The 20000-nt window shown below is 39.5% G+C and overlaps 1 protein-coding gene across 2 annotated transcripts in view; it reads right to left on the bottom strand.

The window, feature by feature from the left end:
• The window catches only part of LOC135100518 (protein amalgam-like), a 29020-nt gene that overhangs the window by 3372 nt on the left and 5648 nt on the right, over positions 1–20000 (bottom strand). For both annotated transcript variants that reach the window (XM_064003486.1, XM_064003485.1), the window contains exons 2-8: positions 6811–6996; positions 5805–5878; positions 5521–5670; positions 4910–5053; positions 3290–3430; positions 2781–3027; positions 1480–1607 (exon numbers count right to left, since the gene is read on the bottom strand). In XM_064003486.1, the coding sequence (XP_063859556.1) occupies positions 1480–1607; positions 2781–3027; positions 3290–3430; positions 4910–5053; positions 5521–5670; positions 5805–5878; positions 6811–6996 (1070 nt within the window). The remainder of the gene's footprint in view (positions 1–1479; positions 1608–2780; positions 3028–3289; positions 3431–4909; positions 5054–5520; positions 5671–5804; positions 5879–6810; positions 6997–20000) is intronic.

Here is a 20000-nt window from a genome sequence, read left to right as displayed (position 1 = left end):
TTCTCTTCACTTTTCGCCGAGACTCATCTGCTGTTCGAGTATACCTTCAAATGAGGACCATGGTATTGAACGTTATCACAAGCCTCGAGGTTGCGAGAAAACTCCTTAAGTTAATATAAAGCACCCAAGTCAGCACAGCCTTTAGCGAGCCGCCGCCACCTTGACGGTCCCCGCACCACCTCGCATCACCGTCACGCCACCGCTTATTACTGAGAGGGCTTCTAGTTCATGCACCACTTTATTTTCAACTCAGTCCACTTAAGAGCCTTTAAAAGTCTCATCCCCCGCACTCTCTGGCTGCTAAAAGCACCAGTAATGAAAGTATTCCAAATAAAAAAAAGTAACTGAAAGAACACGACGTACGCACAGCCATGTGTAGTCAGGCAGCAGGTTTTGAAATGTTCCTGCATGGCATTGCAAGTGAAAGGCAGCTTTGTCAGCTTTGATACAGAGCTTGATTCCTCTTGATGTTAGTTTCATAGTCTGATCTTTCATTTTTGTCATTTTATTTTGATGAATATTGTAAAGCTGATTAAAAGTTGTCTTCATATATAACTTCTTTACACATATTCTAAACTGTGAAAATCAGATTGGCAGCTGGATGGTAGTTTGTTCCCGGACACTAAAATTACAGTTTCTGCATCTGACTCAAAATTTTGAAGTGCAAAATGTGGCATGGCTCTGTTCAGGAGCTTGTGTGCCTGCTGGATTAGCTTTGACGCTAAATGTATTGTTGGTTCAGTGCTTTTCTCCTATATTGATTTTATTTATATGTTAGTCTTTCAGAGTTGGAATACGCAATCAGGTGAATGCAACTGGGGTGTACTGCTTTGAGTGCATAAACTCTGCTGGTCTAGTAGAGAATAGGTACGGGAACACAAGCCGAGGTGTGATCTTGCAGTCTGGTAGCCGCGCCACTATTCCTAAAGAGCTCAAGTTTTGTCTTCGTTCATCGTCAGTATATTCTACATCAACATGTTAAATTGCGTGCAAATATCAGCAGTTAATATTTGCCTGGGCACCAATCTTTCCTTTCTGTGGTCAGCGTGTGTTGCGTCACAAGCATTACCAGAGCAAGTCACATTAGATTGCTTCCTGGCCACTCGTTGTCTTCCAGACTTGCTGTCTATTAAGCACTACTATTGTATCGGCATCAGAAGTGTTGATTAGTCGTGCTTTTTTTATATCCATCATTACACACACACACACACACACACACACACACACACACACACACACACACACACACACACACACACACACACACACACACACACACACACACACACACACGCACACACACACACACACACCAGGTCTGCACTAATGCAATACTCATGCTCACATCCGTCCCCTACCCTCACTTTTTGATTTACTTATTTATTGTCAGTGATATTTTATGTATCCTGCACCCTTACCGCAACCACAGTATGAGTGCCCACACCCGCAAGCTAAAAGAGTACTAATAGAACAACTGACCATAAAGATGCGGTACTGCAGGCGGTACATGACAATGGGCGTGTGGCTCTCAGTCCGCCAGGCTATGGTGTATGAGGTACGGTCTGCTCCTGCTGGGCTGCTCGTGATTCTTGGTACTTTGGGGACTCCTGCAATAGTCGCCACCACCACCACCACCACCACCACCACCAGTAATATGATCATTAGTACGGTAATCACTACACCCATGATTGCAAAAATGGTACTAATGATATAATGATGATAACCTTGTTTGGCGTTATGTTGAGTGTTCAGATTAGTGAAACTGTTAAAATGAGGAAAGCTGACATGATGCAAGGCTCCTGAAGTTTGGATGTAGGTTAGGGTGTTTGATTCTACCTGTCTCTTCTGTAGCAAGAGAAAAAAAATAAAGGAATAAATATAAAGGAATACAAAAATAAGATAGTTTTTAAATAGGTCAACTAACTAACTAATTAACTAAATAGAGGAATAAATAAAAATGGATAAAGAATAGAAAGAGGAATGAGTAGATAGATAAGGAAAATTAAAGTCTCAAAGATATCCCCTCTTCTCTCTCTCCCTCCCTCCTCTGTAGATTTTTTTTTTTTTGGCAATGTGGCTGTGAATTAGATCCGCCTCTGGGATTGTGGACGCCCCAGCAGGCGGTGCTTCACTCCACATGTGAACCTCGTTTTTCCAGTTAAGATCTATATTTAAATTCTTCGACAGATATCTATTCTAAGAGCGGTGTTTTTTTTTTTTTTCACTCCCAGCAAGGTTATCAGTCAGTGGAAATATGATAAAGATGAATAAAATAAAACAAATAAATCCAAGATAAATTCTGTAGCAACGGGTCACTTGCTTGTCATTGTTAGAAGGCAGTCTTATTTTGTTTCTCATTGTAGGTATTTTACACTACTCTTTTGCAGTAGTAGACGAGAAAGAAGAAGAAAAAAGAAGCAGTATTGACGTATATTGTCAAATACGGTTGCTACACGAAGGATTTTACCGTCCTCCAGCAGCAACTGAAGCTAAAACCTCTGCTGACGGATATTGCCTATGAATTCTTTATGATGTTTACTGAAATTTTGTTGCGACATCTTGATAGTGCAGTGCTTCATGCATTTATGTGTGATTGAAAAAAAAATCACTTAGTTTGAAAAGAATGGCAAAAAAATTCCTCCCCACTCAAAAAAAAAATCTTCCCCTGGCTTTCGGTGCGGAAACTGTCTAGGTTCATTTTGAAAAGCTCCATTTTTAAACTATAGAAAACATACACTAAAGTTACGAAATATGTGACAAAAGTATTCGTATATTCTTGCCAGTAAGTCTGAGAGTTTTCTTGATGCTGCCCAGGGCGTTCTTGGCGGTGCAGGAGTAGTCCCCAAAGTCGTTCTGGCTGACGGTGGAGATGGTGAGGGTGTGGCGGTGCAGGCTGTGGTGGTAGGACACGTGAGAGTCAAGGATCACGGGGTTGTCTTCCTTGGTCCAGGTGATGGTGGGTGTAGGGCGGCCGTGGACCACACACGTCAGGGACGCCTCGTCACCCTCACCAGTGTGCAGGATGGCCTGCGGCAGGGCGTAGTGTTTTGTTAGTGGATGACCGCAGACTGTGTAAAGTGTAGGACGTCCAGTGTCTTTTACTTGATGTTATTTACGCGTGTATGTGTGGTGGTGGTGATATCAGTGGTGAAAAATTAAGAAACTTCTCTTAGTTAATTTTACCTCACGAAAACTAATAAAAAATCTTGGAAAATAATTTTGAATGCTCCTAGCACAGGACTAACCACTTTGGTAGGCAGTGAAGTGGTTATCACCAAGGGGTACTTACCTCCTCCGTGATGACGTCCGGCGGGTACTGCACCTCGATGGCCATGGTGGTGGCCGAGGGTTGGCCCACGCCGTTAGAGGCCGTGCACACGTAGGTTCCCTCCACATGCCGGTCAACGCCCTCTAGAGTGAGACTCAGGCCCTGCCAGTTGAGATTTTCTTTCACCATTACTTGTCACGATACATGTGTCATCTTATCACTGAATAAGGATGACATTATCGTGTTGTTGTGTGGATTTCGCATCATCCTTGCAGCTTCTTTCAGAACGGTACGCTCTATGTATGTACGAGTATACATATGTGTAAGCAAGGAAGGAAGTATACTACAATGAATACCTGGATAAACTGGTTATTCTCGGTCTGCCTTTACATAAACACGGCTTCTAACTGTGTCGCCTTAATACCTCCCAGTGCTGCACTTCTGTATATTACTGCCACTGGGTGAGGAAAACCGAGCGGAGCGTGTTACAAAGCAATGTTCTGGACCATGCGTCCTCCGTGATGCTTCCACACTGCATTTGAACGGACGGATCAAAATATAATGAAAGCGTTGGCTCTAGAGGCGCCTTGAATCTTTTCAAGCATACACCCTCCCTCTGTAGGCTTCACTTGTTTACTTATTTCTTTATGCATCAATGCATTTATTTAATTACTTGCTTCCTTACTTTTATCTGCTTTTTATTTTATTTTTTTTATTGCGGGATTGTCTCCCACTGTTGCAAATTTGTTATAACATATTTTTTTTTTTTTTTTTAAGGTGAAAGGATGCGCCGTATTTTTTTTATTACCGTTGTTATATTAGCAGCCGAGAAAAGTAGTGAGTGGTTTCTTCCACAAAGTAAAAGCTACTTATTTGGCTTGTTTGTACATAGCAGTCGTGATCATACGTGTATGTATATATATATATATATATATATATATATATATATATATATATATATATATATATATATATATATATATATATATATATATATATATATATATATATATATATATATATATATGTGTGTGTGTGTGTGTGTGTGTGTGTGTGTGTGTGTGTGTGTGTGTGTGTGTGTGTAAAAAATATATATATATATATATATATATATATATACGAGTATATATATATATATATATATATATATATATATATATATATATATATATATATATATATATATATATATATATATATATATATATATATATATATATATATATATATATATATATATATATATATATATATATATATACGTACTCGTAAATGTCAGCGATGAAAAGGAACAAAGGTAAGGCTTCATGAAATATATTCAGCAGATATCAAGTAAATGATTTAATTACTGTTTTTTTTTTTTTTCAAGAAAAGTTGATGTTTTCCTATTGGTCACAGATAAACATTAAATGGAGGAGGTTCATTCACTGCAAGCCTCCAACACCACTGAGATCTCAGCGAAAAGAAAGGATGCAATTAGTTCACCTTAGATCAGTAACTGGTCATTTTATGAAATTATTTACCGTTTCATTAAATTTATTCTTTTATTGCATGATATAACCAGTAAGTGGGTAAAAAGAATGTTGTAGAAATTTTATATGCTCATATGTTTGAAAGAACTGTTCGCGGCAAATGAATTACCTCTACGGCTTGGGCCCCAGAGGGAAGGTGACCCTGCTGGCGGCTCCAGCTGATGGCGGCTGGGGGATTGCCATCAGCTTGGCACTCTAGGGTTACGCTCGATCCTTGCACGACTTGCTGCACGGCCGGGCTGACCCTCCTTACCTGGGGTGCAAAGGGGGAGGTGCAGCAAAAGAAACATTAACACTGATAACACATACTTGAATCTAATTGATGGAGGGTTGATTACGAGTATATCATTACAAAAAAGACTTTCCACTGTCTCATGGTGATGTATTTTTAAGAGGATTGAGTGGATTTGAACTATAAACACAAGTCTTTCTACTTTTGTTTATATTTTGGGTGAAAGCTGTAACGTCACAAAGATAAATTTTCCTTATACCTAGAATTAGACGTGATGATTTAACAATTAGGTCGATTACCGCTTCAATATTAAGCTAGTCACATAGCAATTTCTTTCCTTTTTCCTATTTCACTTCGTCACATCTCAATTATTCACTTCATCTTATGTTACAATGAAGTTGACTCTAATATAATTTCTATCTAAGTAAACACTAGCAAGCGTGTTTCGTGATGCCGCAATGAAAATAGACAGCGAGGGACTGACGCACCGTGGCAGGGTACTGCACGTCCAGGGTGTGTATCAGCTCGATGGCCGGGGACGTCTCGATGCGACACACGTACTTGCCGGCGTGACTTCTTCGTACTCCGCGCAAGGTGAAGGAGTTCCCGCTTTTGATCAGTCTTTTCGAGGGCTTCAGCTTTAGTGGTAACAATCGTGCGTTATGAGATGAGCAGACTTGCATGCTGATATCAACGTGAATATAAAAACAAATCAAGAAAGAACAATGTTTTCGAGTAACGAAATAAATATAGTCATTGTAACAGTACTTACAGCCATGTTTCCTACGAAGAGCATTCGATGTTCACCGTTGGGCAGAGCATGTTTGAACATTAACACATGGCTTCCTGAAAGTACACCATGCATACATACGTGCGTATTAAAAAAAAAATAATAATAAATAAATAAATAAATAAATTTATATGTATATATATATATATATATATATATATATATATATATATATATATATATATATATATATATATATATATATATATATATATATATATATATATATATATATATATATATATATATATATATATATATATATATATATATATATATGGAGAACACGGATACACCAGATATCCTTCTTCATTTATTGTAACGTTTCACATTCTGCGAAGGTGAAACGTTGCAATAAATGAAGAAGGATATCTGGTGTATCCCTGTTCTCCACATCTATAACTCGGTACTTGTCTAGTATCAACCTAACCTGGCCCAAGGAACAACGTCTCAACACCTCCAAGGAACTTTATTCAAGTAATGGGATGGATCACTCTTCAAACGGGTGTACTTCAGAGGATATAACACATGGCTGGCTCTTTATACAATGAGGACTCCATACCGTCTGCACGCCATGCAATGCCTGATGATGCCTTCTGCGAAGGTGAAACGTTGCAATAAATGAAGAAGGATATCTGGTGTATCCGTGTTCTCTACATCTATAACTCGGTACTTGTCTAATATATATATATATATATATATATATATATATATATATATATATATATATATATATATATATATATATATATATATATATATATATATATATATATATATATATATATATATATATTATGAATGTTGTGTTACAAAGATAAGAAGTGTGTGTGTGTGTGTGTGTGTGTGTGTGTGTGTGTGTGTGTGTGTGTGTGTGTGTGTGTGTGTGTGTGTGTGTGTGTGTGTGTGTGTGTGTGTGTGTGTGTGTGTGTGTGTGTGTGTGTGTGTGTGTGTGTGTGTGTGTGTGTGTGTGTGTGTGCTTACTGACCTTGGTTCTTCACCTGGCACGGGAAGGTAATGTCCCCGCCCACCTCCACCGAGAAGTGCTGGCTTGCGGCGGTGAAGGAAGGCAGCAATGTCTCTGACCCCACGTGTCCCTCCTCGTCCTGGTTTTGCTCCTCCGCCGCTTGCTGCTCGTACATGTAGCGGTCCAGCAAGTCTTGCTGGGAGTGTGCTGTGCCACCACCAAACAGTCATTCGTCACTTACATGAGAATTAATTAGTAGATGTATATGTATGTTAGATGTACTGTGTGTGTGTGTGTTTGTGTATATATATATATATATATATATATATATATATATATATATATATATATATATATATATATATATATATATATATATATATATATATATATATATATATATATATATATATATATATATATATATATATATATATATATATATATATATATATATATATATATATATATATATATATATATATATATTAGTTTAGGAGTTGCTATTTCCATTTCCTTTCTATTGCTGGAAAACTGAACCTTACATAAATAAAGACAAAACGCGCTCTACAGTATATTCAGGATGATCATTTTCACGAATATGACTCAGATATTTTTCAAGCATGATATCAAATGTTCTGTCATTTGTTAGAAGAAAATTGACAAAACTTTTTCATCATAATATGTTGAACTCTCGGCACCTGATTTATATTTAAGGTTTACGTGCGTAGCTGTTGTAATATATTAGTATTCCATTTCATATTTAGACTTTCTTTAGTACCTTCGTGTTGAATAAAATTTCGTTTGGCTGTTCACCTTTGGCTGTTCGTCCATCTGTCAGCGGTATGGCGGCGACCCCAGCGTGAGGTCACCGCACGCTAGTGCAGCGGTGGGTTTGTTGTACTGTACGTCTTGTGATATCAGTCAAGTGGCATTTTTTTTTTATTCTTTTCTTATTCGTCTGTTTGTCTAAGGGTATTTTCCTTTATCCAGTCAACCATCCATCCATCCATACATTTATCTCTCCATCTGTCTCTGCATCTGTTTACACTTATATTTTTGTTTTACAGTCCATACTGAACTCTCAGGTGAATAGTCGAGCAATGTTCCGAAGTGCTCTTTTCCTTGGGGCTGTATCGCCTGGCGCTCATCTGGATGACGACAGTTTTCCTGAAGGTGTAGATAGCACAAGAAAACTTTCATCACGATAACTTTGGAGGGGCACTTTTAAAGCGACGCTTTTTTTTTTCTTCTTCTTCTCTTCACGTTTAAGGGTGAAGAGAAAAACAGAACCCACAAGTCTGGTCACCTGTTGGCGGGAGTTACATGGGGCGGCAGGTGTAGGTCGAGGTCTTGCATGTATAATTTTTCGACTTCTTTTTCCTCCATTTAATTTGTCATGTCGAAATGCATTTGCTTGATATAATAATTATAATACACTATTTTACTCGTTCTAAGCACGGCGTCATAAACTTTGATCACGTGAGAAAAAGAAAGTGCTGCCGACCTGTCCCCACTAATTATTTGCATTACTGATGGCGCTGCGAAGGTGATGTATCCTCAGAACACACCAGACAGCATTGTGAAGTGAAAGTTGAGTGATTTGTTTACAAGTATTGACTTTCCAGGAAGTCACATTTACAATATTTTCCTCCTAGTTCCGTCACTAACATTGGATATTTGATTATATTTACGTCACAGTGCTACAACTAATTCAGCCTTTTCAATGAAATGATTGCCAATTCGATTTAATTTAGTTCGCCATCTCTGTAACATATGTATAAGAAAAGAACACAGGTCAAGATGCTTTCATCCTTTCCTGAAATTAGTGCTTTATTTTTTTACCGTGATACTAATTAACACAGATGTCTCTAAATGAGGCGGTAATTTACCGATAATTGGGAGTAAGGACACATTATTCATCAGGGGAAGGAGTGCCCTGGTGTCCCGAAGATTAGCAACACTGAGGCCCGTGTGTGTGTGTGTGTGTGTGTGTGTATGTGTGTGTGTGTGTTTGTGTAATACCAGAGAGAGAGAGAGAGAGAGAGAGAGAGAGAGAGAGAGAGAGCGCTTCAACACAACACACAACAGCAAACCAGGTGTCGAGAGCTATTGTTGGACAGAGTTTGTGTATATTTGGTTCATTATGCTCATTGTGTGGCGTCACAATTTACACCCGACTCTCTCTCTCTCTCTCTCTCTCTCTCTCTCTCTCTCTCTCTCTCTCTCTCTCTCTCTCTCTCTCTCTCATTTCAGAGTCCGCAGGCTTCTGTACTTGCAGTATTTTCCTCCTGTGGGCTTTACACACTTCCAACGTGGTAAACATATTTCGCCTCAGTATCAACTTCCAGGTCATATATTTTCTGTCTGTGCAATAACCGAGCTGGAACCGGCCATGACGTTCTTCTTACGACATATTTCACCATTTTTACTTCCCCACTAAAGGATGCTTGCTAGAGTACCACCAGCGTTCGTAAATTCAGGATAATGTATGCAAATTCGTAGCCTTATGCCCACACCAAACACCAGAATTGTAAGCAGTTGTGTTGTTTAAATCTAGTGAAGGTTGATGGCGTGGATGCTGCACCATATCAATGACTTTCAACATTTTTAGTACTGCATCCTCTTTTACAGAATCGTGAATGTTTGGAGTCCCCTCTTGCCATTCTCAGTACGAAAAAGTGGCGGAGAGAGAGAGAGAGAGAGAGAGAGAGAGAGAGAGAGAGAGAGAGAGAGAGAGAGAGAGAGAGAGAGAGAGAGAGAGAGAGAGAGAGAGAAAGCTGAACTATGGCAATTGCACGAATACAAAGGTCAGTCGAGTTCCAGTAAGATCTTATCAATGCTTTGTCAGGAGAATGCAAGTTTTAAGAAAGTTCAACACAGAGCAAAGCAAACTGTTTCGTAGTTTTCCTGTCTGGCGATAAAGGAAGGTGCAAGTTAATGGCTTCAGTGGGAATGGAAGCGAGAAGAAAAGTGTTGTGTGACGTGAATTCGAAATGGACGACTTGCCTTCTTGATAATTTTACGAGAACAGGTATCGTGTAGAAAGTGGAAGCAGATAACAGGATGAGTAACGTTATCGTAATTGTAAAACCGTGAAGGCAACTTACAGAAGGAGAGCAACTATTGGGATGCTCGTTCAGTCATTTATCTTTAATAAGTGGCACGTGGGAAGAAGCACTCAAATGAAGCAAATGAAGCACTTACTCCTCATCTGTAAACGAACCTTCTTTTTTATTTTCATTTATTTGTTTATTTATTTATATGTATTTGTTGTTGTTGTTGTTCCTATTATTTTATATCTTCATTTATTTTATCTACCTATCAATTTGTTTATTTGTTTTTTATGTAAACCCCGGTGTGTGTAGTCGCAGTGTTGCTGTGCTGAGGGTTAAGGCAGTGTCGATCTCCTTCCTGTATGTGTTCCCTGCGAGGCCGAACAGCGAATCTAAGGAAATTGATTGGCCAAGTTATTTTCTCATGGAACCTGAAAGTCTACCAATCTCCCTAACTAACGTAAACATTTCCGTAGTATTTTCGTGATTACTAGTAGAATAAGCACTTGCACTGACAGGTGCGAGTAAATTCCGTGACGTGATCGATGCATTCGCTGTGTGGTTTAGAGAAATCGGTAAGTAATCCGCTTAATTTACACTCATAGCTCGTAAAAAGAGATCAGCGTCACAAAGTACATCACATCATAATGCTCTTACCTTATTCAGATTTTATGCTTAAAATACCTCTTAAATTCAGCTTGAGATCACTTGTATGTTTATGCGGGTGTAAATAAACTTGTGACTAAACTGATGTATTTATGCTGTCTTCTGTATTTTCCTGGTAATCTCGGAGCAAATTGCTTTTTTTGGTAAGTAACAATTTTCCTCTCGGAAGGATCCTGCTGACATGTTTCTCTTTTCCTGTTTTACTAACTAGATTAAAAGTGGAGGGAATGGAGTGAGGGAGGCTTTGCAATATATGGAGGCATGACCTGAAAGGCTAAGTTTCTTTCCTTTCATGTGACACAGGGAACACGGGGAGTTATTAGGGAGAGTTGAATACGTTTTCTCATGAATGAAATAGACAATAACGAAATGGACAATAAGGTAAAGGCACCCTACTCGGCAAACTAACATTTAATGGTTTCAGGACGTAAATTACAATTTGTCATTTAAAAATATATTTTGAAATTTCTGAAGCAGACAAATCATCGTGGAGACGTGGACGGTAGCAGGAGGAGGATTCGAGGAAGGAGCATAACTTGTCAGGAGGAATGCCATCAGGAGGGCAGCGGAGCGCGGGAGGGAGGATTACTCTGTGTGGCGAGGGGCGGGAAAGAACCTAACGACGAGGGAGAAAGCCTCGCCACCTGAACCACAACGAGAACGGCTTGCCAAATGAAAATACGATACCGGAAGTCTTCAACTCAGTGTCTACCACGCACGTAATTTGCTCCCAATTCTTTTTGTGTGTATGCTTGTATTTCTGGTACGTCTTGCTTACATTTAAGTGTTTTTTTTTTTTACATGAAATCATAACAGTGAGAAGAAATCAGAATAGCGTTTAACACGTTGCAAACTACTGAAACCTATACCGTATTTGTTGCTTGTTGGCTGATTATATATATATATATATATATATATATATATATATATATATATATATATATATATATATATATATATATATATATATATATATATATATATATATATATATATCGCCTTTGCATGTAGATCGGTGGTGCAGACCGCTCCTATAAATCAAAAAGAAAGAAAGAAAGAAAGAAAGAAAGAAAGTGATTATAAGCGAATACTGCTCCACTGACGCGTCTCGACGCTGTTTCGTTGCGTCCGGTGCCTCGTGCCTGTGAATGGGAGCCCCTCCAGGTGGAAGCTGGTCGACCCTCTGGCCTCCTGAACCTAGGGTGGAAACTACTGTCATGAGACTGAATGCCGATAACGTTCTTGCAGTTAACCCGATAATGTAAAATCTCCCAAGGCACGTGCCTGTGCTATAGCCTTGCACCACTTTCGAGGCGCTGGACGTGTCGAAACAGTACTGAGATACTCAGAACTTCTTCCCGCCGGGCGCAGGTTCCATAGGCAGAGGATCCCTGTTACTGCGTTGCTTGGTAAAGAAGTGTGCGCTGTTCAGAGTGATTCATTCCATCACGCTGGTAATTTTGCCAGGAGTATAAATGTAAGTATTACAGTTTAGTTTTTAGTATTTTCTCCCTTGCCTTTCCTCACGCATAGATGTGACAACGCTGCATATTCTTTGAGAAATATCGAGACAGCGTTACCAAGGTGGCTATTAATCAGTCTAACAGGTGGGACGTGTGGCAGGTCTTATTGATGCTTTCCCTCTTGAGATCATGACAGAAGTGCAGTCATCCTCTATCAGGCAGCTCATGTACATTTTTTATTACCTGTCATTCTCATTTCACGAATGTAGCCAACTCGACTGTAAACTCCAAATCAAAAGAAGAGGAAAGATAGATAAATAGGTAGATAGTTAGATATAGATAGACAGATAGACACCAGAAGTGTGTAAGATATGATATGAGAAACAGTGCCGATGGTAGTGATTAGAAAGGCAGCTATCTCTGTATTGGCGACGCTTTCCCCGTGCAGCAGTCAGCTCCGACGCGAGGAAGCTGTATCCTCGTTGTGAATGATGAGCATCTTCATTAGCGAGAGTATCAGGGGACGAGAGAGTGACTGGCACACCACGTGACTGGACGCTTGGCTAGATGTGTGTTGCTGTTATATGGATCAGTGAATATACTTCTCTTCTCACATTTGGATCAATAAATATTATAGTAATCAACCCATTATAATAGAGATAATGAGAACGCAGGAATTATGCAGATTTAAAACAAAAGTATTTTTTGGTATGGTTGTCTAAAATGTCGTGGATTGTCAAGTGTGGTGGCAGCGAGTGGCAGTGTACGTGGAATCATAGATAGGGCGAGGAGGGGCGGTTGGGTCGGGTGTGGAGGGTCTGGTTAGGTAGCAGTGTGCCTAGCGTCATAAAGGAGGTGGGACGTGCAGTGTGGGCGGCAAGGCTGTGTAGTGCAAGGTGCTGCTACACTTTACACTAAATGCAAGAGATTACATCGAAATATTTTAGTTCGGCCATCAATATGATATGTTGCATGTTCTGCTTTACTAAATGCAAATACTTGAAAATGCCTGCTTGTTTATTTCTGACACGTTTTTTTTATCCATAATTATATTCCGTCTTGTTACGAGGTAGATGCTAATGATTATGACTTCTTTTGAATATTCAAGTCTTTATTGTTCAGAAAACACCATTTAATCTATAAATCTTCTCCTTTATCTCTTTGTATTTTTGAATAGCCAGCTTCCAAGAAAGTTATTTCTTTCGCATCGCTCGTCATCTAGCCCTGACACCCTCTGTACGTGGGCGGAAAGAGGTTTTCCAGGAAAGACCCTTTGATATCGACTTTTAAGCCTCTGCTTTTTGTCTGAAACTGCAGCGAGATGGCGGACAAAACTCCGTGTTTCCTTAATATCACAGGCCTTCGTCACTGTCAGTCTGCCAGTGCCAGGGAACCTCGTCGTGCGATATGTGAAATATTTAGTGTTTAGTGCCACAAATCTAAAACTGTGCGTATATATATATATATATATATATATATATATATATATATATATATATATATATATATATATATATATATATATATATATATATATATATATATACACACACACACACACACACACACACACACACACACACACACACACACACACACACACATTATAATTATAGGACTTGTTCTGTCGATCAGAGAGAGAGAGAGAGAGAGAGAGAGAGAGAGAGAGAGAGAGAGAGAGAGAGAGAGAGAGAGAGAGAGAGAGAGAGAGGCTTGTGGAGCAAGTTGCTCAGTTTTTATGTTTGGTACTCAGCTGTGAAAAAGCTGGTGTTAGCGTGGCGGCCGCGTCATGGGGAAGTGATGGCCCTGTCAAGGGTGGTGCGGCCCTCGAGGCGGCCACAAACCTGGCAGACGTACTTCAGGACATGGCTTCAGGATGGCACTTCCTACTGCCGTCGTATGTGAATGTCATTACTCTTAAGTCTAGCATTTGTATCACCAAGCGATCCATGTTTCCTGCAAAGAAATGTTCGCTTGCGATATCGTAACTTAGAGAGAAGCTGTCGGCTTTGTACAGACTGACGTGATGAGGCGATGGCTTTCTCCCACCACCGTTTTTTTTTTTTTTCCTACCAGAGGCAAACCACTCGTGGCCTCCTCTTCCTGCGTCCTCGGCACTGCTCCTGTTCCCTGTATCTGACCTAGAGAGGAACATTTTATTTCGCTGTACGAGTTGATATGAGAGAGAGAGAGAGAGAGAGAGAGAGAGAGAGAGAGAGAGAGAGAGAGAGAGAGAGAAAGAGAGAGAGAGAGGTGAGAAAGTGACGGGTATTTAAAAAAACGAATAGAATTCAAACGAAATTTACGGGCCCCAAGAATCTCTTCCTATAAGTTCAGATCGGTTTTTTGGCCCGTAAATTTCATAGTGTTTTTTTCTAGCAGCCACTCCAGAAATTGTGTGTGTGTGTGTGTGTGTGTGTGTGTGTGCGCGTGTGTGCGTGTGTGTGTGTTGGAACAAAATCACAAATTAGGCATGGGCACCGTACGACCACTAACCCCCTGGCCTCGCAGCAGCGCTCTGATTGTCATTGCCGTTATGAAATATTGCATGGTTGATCATATTGGAAAATATCTATACATTTATATCTATCTTTCTATCTTTACATCTCTTTCTCTCTCTCTCTCTCCTCTCTCTCTCTCTCTCTCTCTCTCTCTCTCTCTCTCTCTCTCTCTCTCTCTCTCTCCTCTCTCTCTCTCTCTCTCTCTCGCTCCTCTCATGTACGAGTATATTACGTATTAGATAATCCGATAAAGGGCACAAAAATGTGATAAAAAGAAGAAAAAAGCCTCTTCACATCGCAGTTTCCAAAAAGAAAGAAGAGCAGAAGAACCCAACGATTGGTCAGTCTGGTTTCTGAGGTGCCCTGGTATTCCTCTGTTGAAGCAGCTTAAGTCGTAGGAAGGAGGAAAAAACAGAAGCGGGAAGAGGGTTTCAGAGTTTACTAGTGAAAGGGATGAAAGAATAATGACATAACAGCCTGCTGGTTAACTCTTGCATCAGTGAAGTAGATAGATCCGGAAAACTTGTAGGGAAATTAATCATCCAGAGCAGGTTATTCTGAGCCTAGCTTGTAAAATCGTAAATTGATAGACGACTAAGTCAAGGGGATATATTTCATCATCACTCTGAGAAAAGGTTAAAAGCTTAAAAAAAAAAAAAAAAAATACATGTACTAAACAAGTGTCTTCTACAACAGCTACATTTCTATTTAGTTTCGCAATAAAGATAAACAAGTGGAAACAATAGAAGTTAATTAGCTGTATGCCCCTCACACAAGGTCTGCTTTACCTGCTGCTTCGCCAGAGTTGGACAAAGGTGTAGTAGTATAGTGATCTCAGCATGTGTTTGCTCAAGGCGCCTCAAGGCCAGCTGGTGTTCGCGGCGGCTGTCAGCACCCTGCACGCCTGCCTCTCAGCACCGCCCGCCTCCCCGCAACCTGCCGTGAACTGTGTGTGTCTGTAGGGCGAATAGTGGCTCTAGCACTCTAAAGATTCCTAATTTCTTCGCTGCTATTAGACATTTCCTTAATCATAAACCACTGAGAGTTTTCGGTGTCCTATGCAATCACCTCTTGATATTTGACTTAGTAGACAATGGAAAATTTATTCTCATGGTTTTCTTTTATATACTGTTGATACTTGTAAAGGTTGTCTTCAGTGTTTTTGGTGCTGTGGATTCCTGTATATAGTAGTGAAAGGAATATTCAATAACCAAAGCGAATATGCTGTTTTCGAATTTTTATTTTCTTCAGTTACAGATATGCTCTATTCTTATTTCCATTCTATTCTTCTCCCTTTCCAGAAGGTGCTTGTAAAGATTTTCTCCGTTGTTCTTAGTGCTGTCGATTGGTGCATATCGTAGTGAAAATTTTTTTGTAAGCTACAAAAGCGAATATGTTGTTTTTGTTGACCTTATTTTCTTCAACTACAGATATGTTCTGATGATATTCACCAACGTGCAGAGTTTACGATGCGACCTTCACATGACACGGCGCTGAGTGACATGCGAATCTGAAGGCTGTGCTATTTTCCAAGCTGACACTTGATTACCATTTCTCATGTTTATGTTCATTGAGCATAAAGTTTGTAATTGCTCATACGACTATTAGGTCTGTTATTGCTTTCACGTATTTTCTCTCACTTTGTTCAGTAGTCTTTTTCTAATTAACATCACTCAATGAGATAAAGTTCTCTAGCACTGAATAATTCTGTCGTATTACTGAGGTTTTTAATTCCCCGCGGGACTTAGGGTGCCCCACTATCAGTACTTTTCTTGTCGTTAATCACCAGCATTTGCATTTATAATGACTTTTTCTGGTTATCTGTAATGGCTTTCCTGCAACGTGCCTGTTGGGTTCATCCTTCTTAGTCATTTCCCTTTCCCCGTTTTCTTCACTTTCCAGGACATTAAAGATTAGATGTTATCGAATACGCAAGAAGAGAGAGAGAGAGAGAGAGAGAGAGAGAGAGAGGAGAGAGAGAGAGAGAGAGAGAGAGAGAGAGAGAGAGAGAGAGAGAGAGAGAGGAGAGAGAGAGAGAGAGAGAGAGAGATAAACAGAAGACTGATAGATAGAATTATATAGATAGCTACGTCTCCCAGAACTTCATGAAAAGATGTTTGTGTCGTCTTTGCAAGCGCGTCGGCGCTTGCTGTTGCTGCTGCTGGTGCTGCTTCTACCGCACACCTGCTCCACTATATACTATACTTGCGGCGCGGCGCCTGCATCCCGCTCCTGGTATCAGCTTCCAAGTCATATATTTGCTGCGTGTGCAATAACCGAGCAGAAGGCGGTCCTGACTTTCTTCCACCATTTTTCCGACCAAGACACAGATTTTTAGTCTGAAAGTGTTGGCGGCGGTAACTCAAGATTGAATACACAAATCTTCCTCTTAAGAACTTCAGCGCCTGTTAGGTAACGCGGGATCCATGCTGTGGAGCGGCAGGTGCCGGGCAAGGCTGCAGGCTGGGAGTGGGAACGTGCTGGAACGGGGAAAGGAATGACTCCCGTAGACACACACACACACACACACACACACACACACACACACACACACACACACACACACACACACACACACACATGGAGATGTGCAAATTTTTTTGAAGTATAAATGTTGTCCGTAAAATTCAGGTTCCATCTGAATAACTCACATCGGTTTGTACACAGTGGTGGATAATGTTCGTTTTTTTCTCTTTGCGATTGAGTGATATGACTTCCTTTTTGTTGTTTCTCCAAGGACATTTTGTTTTCCACATGTAATAGATGAAAAAAAAAAAGAAAACTTGTATTTCAAAACTTAAAATGATATAGATATTTCAAGGGACTAGTGTAAGTAATTATCGATAACTACCACATGAATATTGGTTATATTATAATCTATCGTCGTCTTTACAGTGAAAGGACACAATGATGATGTGGGCTTTGTCACGACGTTCGTGTCAGTCACGTGTGGTTGCACCACCTCTCATGAAGGAGGAGCAACGGACTGTCACAGTAACATACTTTCCTGGGTGATCATTTATTAACACACAAGAGTGCAAACTGTCCACCGTCTGCCAGACCGCGAGACAGTTCCGTCCACCAGTGCCAGCAACAGAGAAAATTTGTATTGTGAGGACTGCCTAACATCCAGGTTATTATTAGGTTACTTTTCGGAAACGGGAGAAAATGTCCCTCACATCACTGGGACCATTTTTTGCAGCACCATACATGTACAGGATGTATCATCTAGTGCACCTTAAAAGTTTGATTATAGATAGATAGATAGATAGATAGATACATAGATTGATAGATAGATAGGTAGATAAACATACAGGTAGATAGATAGACAGACAGACAAAGATATTTTTGCTAATCTGTATGAAACCTTGAACTTCGTTTATTCTTACGAGTTAGCGATATATTCTTATTCTATTCTACATAATGAATTGTTGTCATTTCCAAAATAACGTATCAGTGAGTCGTAAGTTATGCAGTGAGCGTCGGAAGACAGTTTTGTTACGCAAGAGGAAGGATTTTTCAGACTCGAAAGTTAATTAATGTACTTTGCATTAATGCGGAACGGATCATGAAAATTCAGAGTATTCAGTTGCAAATTTAAGGAAATTCATATTCTGTGTTTTTGCTGAAATAAAAAAAAAAAAAAGTAAAGCAGTATCACACCAGTTTGCCTATGCCACACTTTTTGGGCGTACGTTTCTATTCAGCTCACAGAACACTACGAGACGCGGTGCGGAATGTACGTCTTTGGAGTGTTCTCCACGTGCAGAGATGAGACACAAACGCGTACCGGATGTTTTGAATGCATGCAGAATTCACCATGAATACATGCAAAAAGATGCGGGCGAAACTGACTGGGCGGCCTGCCTCGATGGTGGTTTCTGCCGCCCGTCACGCTCCTATACTCATTCTGGTCTGCCTGCTGCTACTGCTGTACACACACACACACACACACACACACACACACACACACACACACACACACACACACACACACACACACACACACACGCACAGAAAGTTCTAGTGTCCCTTGCCCAACCTTTGTCGCGAATGAAAACATTGTGTTAACATTTGGTCTAACAAGTTCTGCCTCCTAACCATTAAGCCTTATCATTCTGCTTCCTGCCTTGTCTCCCTTCCCCGTTAATGTCAGTGGTTCAGGGGCTCAGTGACCGCACCTGTTTTTTTCTCTCACATTATCTTGGTATGGCTCTTTGACTTCGGTTCGATGTTTCTGCTGACCTGGGTTGATACTGATCGCCGATGTTCCTCATTTTCCTGTGTCGTTAATTCTTCCTTAATTTCCGTTCAATTATTTGTTTCTTCCTGCCTTCCTGTATTTACGTATATCTCCCTGGCTGGAGGTGCTGACGACACATTTCAAGCCAATAGACTAAATTCTCCAGCTCATAACCTGGACAAAGAAAGGATGTTGAATGTGTAATGCTTACTTTTTAAGTCACCATTATGGTTAGGAATATACTGAAAATCATGCGAGGTTGTGATTCCTTGATATTATGTTCTGGTGAACACGCCGCCTGCCCTTCCTGTTCGGAGGCTGACGTATCGATACCTGACTGAGCATTCATATTAGTATGCTGAGTGTATGCGTTGGCGAAATATGCACATACTGTTTGTTATTCCAACAGCGAAGCTACCTAATGCGTTCCTGGCACGGCTAGAAAAAAAAGAATGGATTTTGTCAGATTGTATAAGTCAGAGAAAAAAAAATATCACTTAGTAACCAGGACCATCATCAATGGTGATGAATTTCGAGTGTTCCCTGAACTCTTTTTTTTTTTTTTTTTCAATGTAATGAATGTCACCTCTCTTTTTCCTTAGTTGGAGGAGTTTTTTTGTTTTTTAGTTTCATGTTCATGAATTCGTTAGACATCTTTTTTCATATCCGATATTAATATTTCTTTTGTATTCTTCATCAAGGGCAGAGACTATTGACCGATTTGTTTATTAGCTAATGACGTCCATGTGTGCTCAGACGTTCCTTGCAGCTCTATTGAACTCGCAGTCCATCACCAGAGCAGCCCCACTTTTAGAACAGCCATATATATATATATATATATATATATATATATATATATATATATATATATATATATATATATATATATATATATATATATATATATATATATATATATATATATATATATATATATATATATATATATATATATATATATATATATATATATATATATATATATATATATATATATATATATATATATATATATATATATATATATATATATATATATATATATATATATTATTTATTTATTTATTTATTTATTTATTTATTCATTTATTTATTAGAGATGAAGCGGATATCCGTATCCACATTCAAGAAACATCCGAATAGTTTTTAATATCCGCATCTGCATCAGTAGTTCTGATAAATTAAACTCTGATCTGCATTTAAGATGAAACAAATATCCGCATCCGCATCCACACCACACACAAAGAGGATGTGGCTGATACATTTCATCCGTTACAGACTA

Source organism: Scylla paramamosain, chromosome 5 (genome assembly GCF_035594125.1).
Source record: "Scylla paramamosain isolate STU-SP2022 chromosome 5, ASM3559412v1, whole genome shotgun sequence".
NCBI lineage: Eukaryota > Metazoa > Arthropoda > Malacostraca > Decapoda > Portunidae > Scylla > Scylla paramamosain.
Note: the sequence above shows the minus strand (reverse complement) of the source record. Positions and strands in the feature narration are given on the sequence as shown.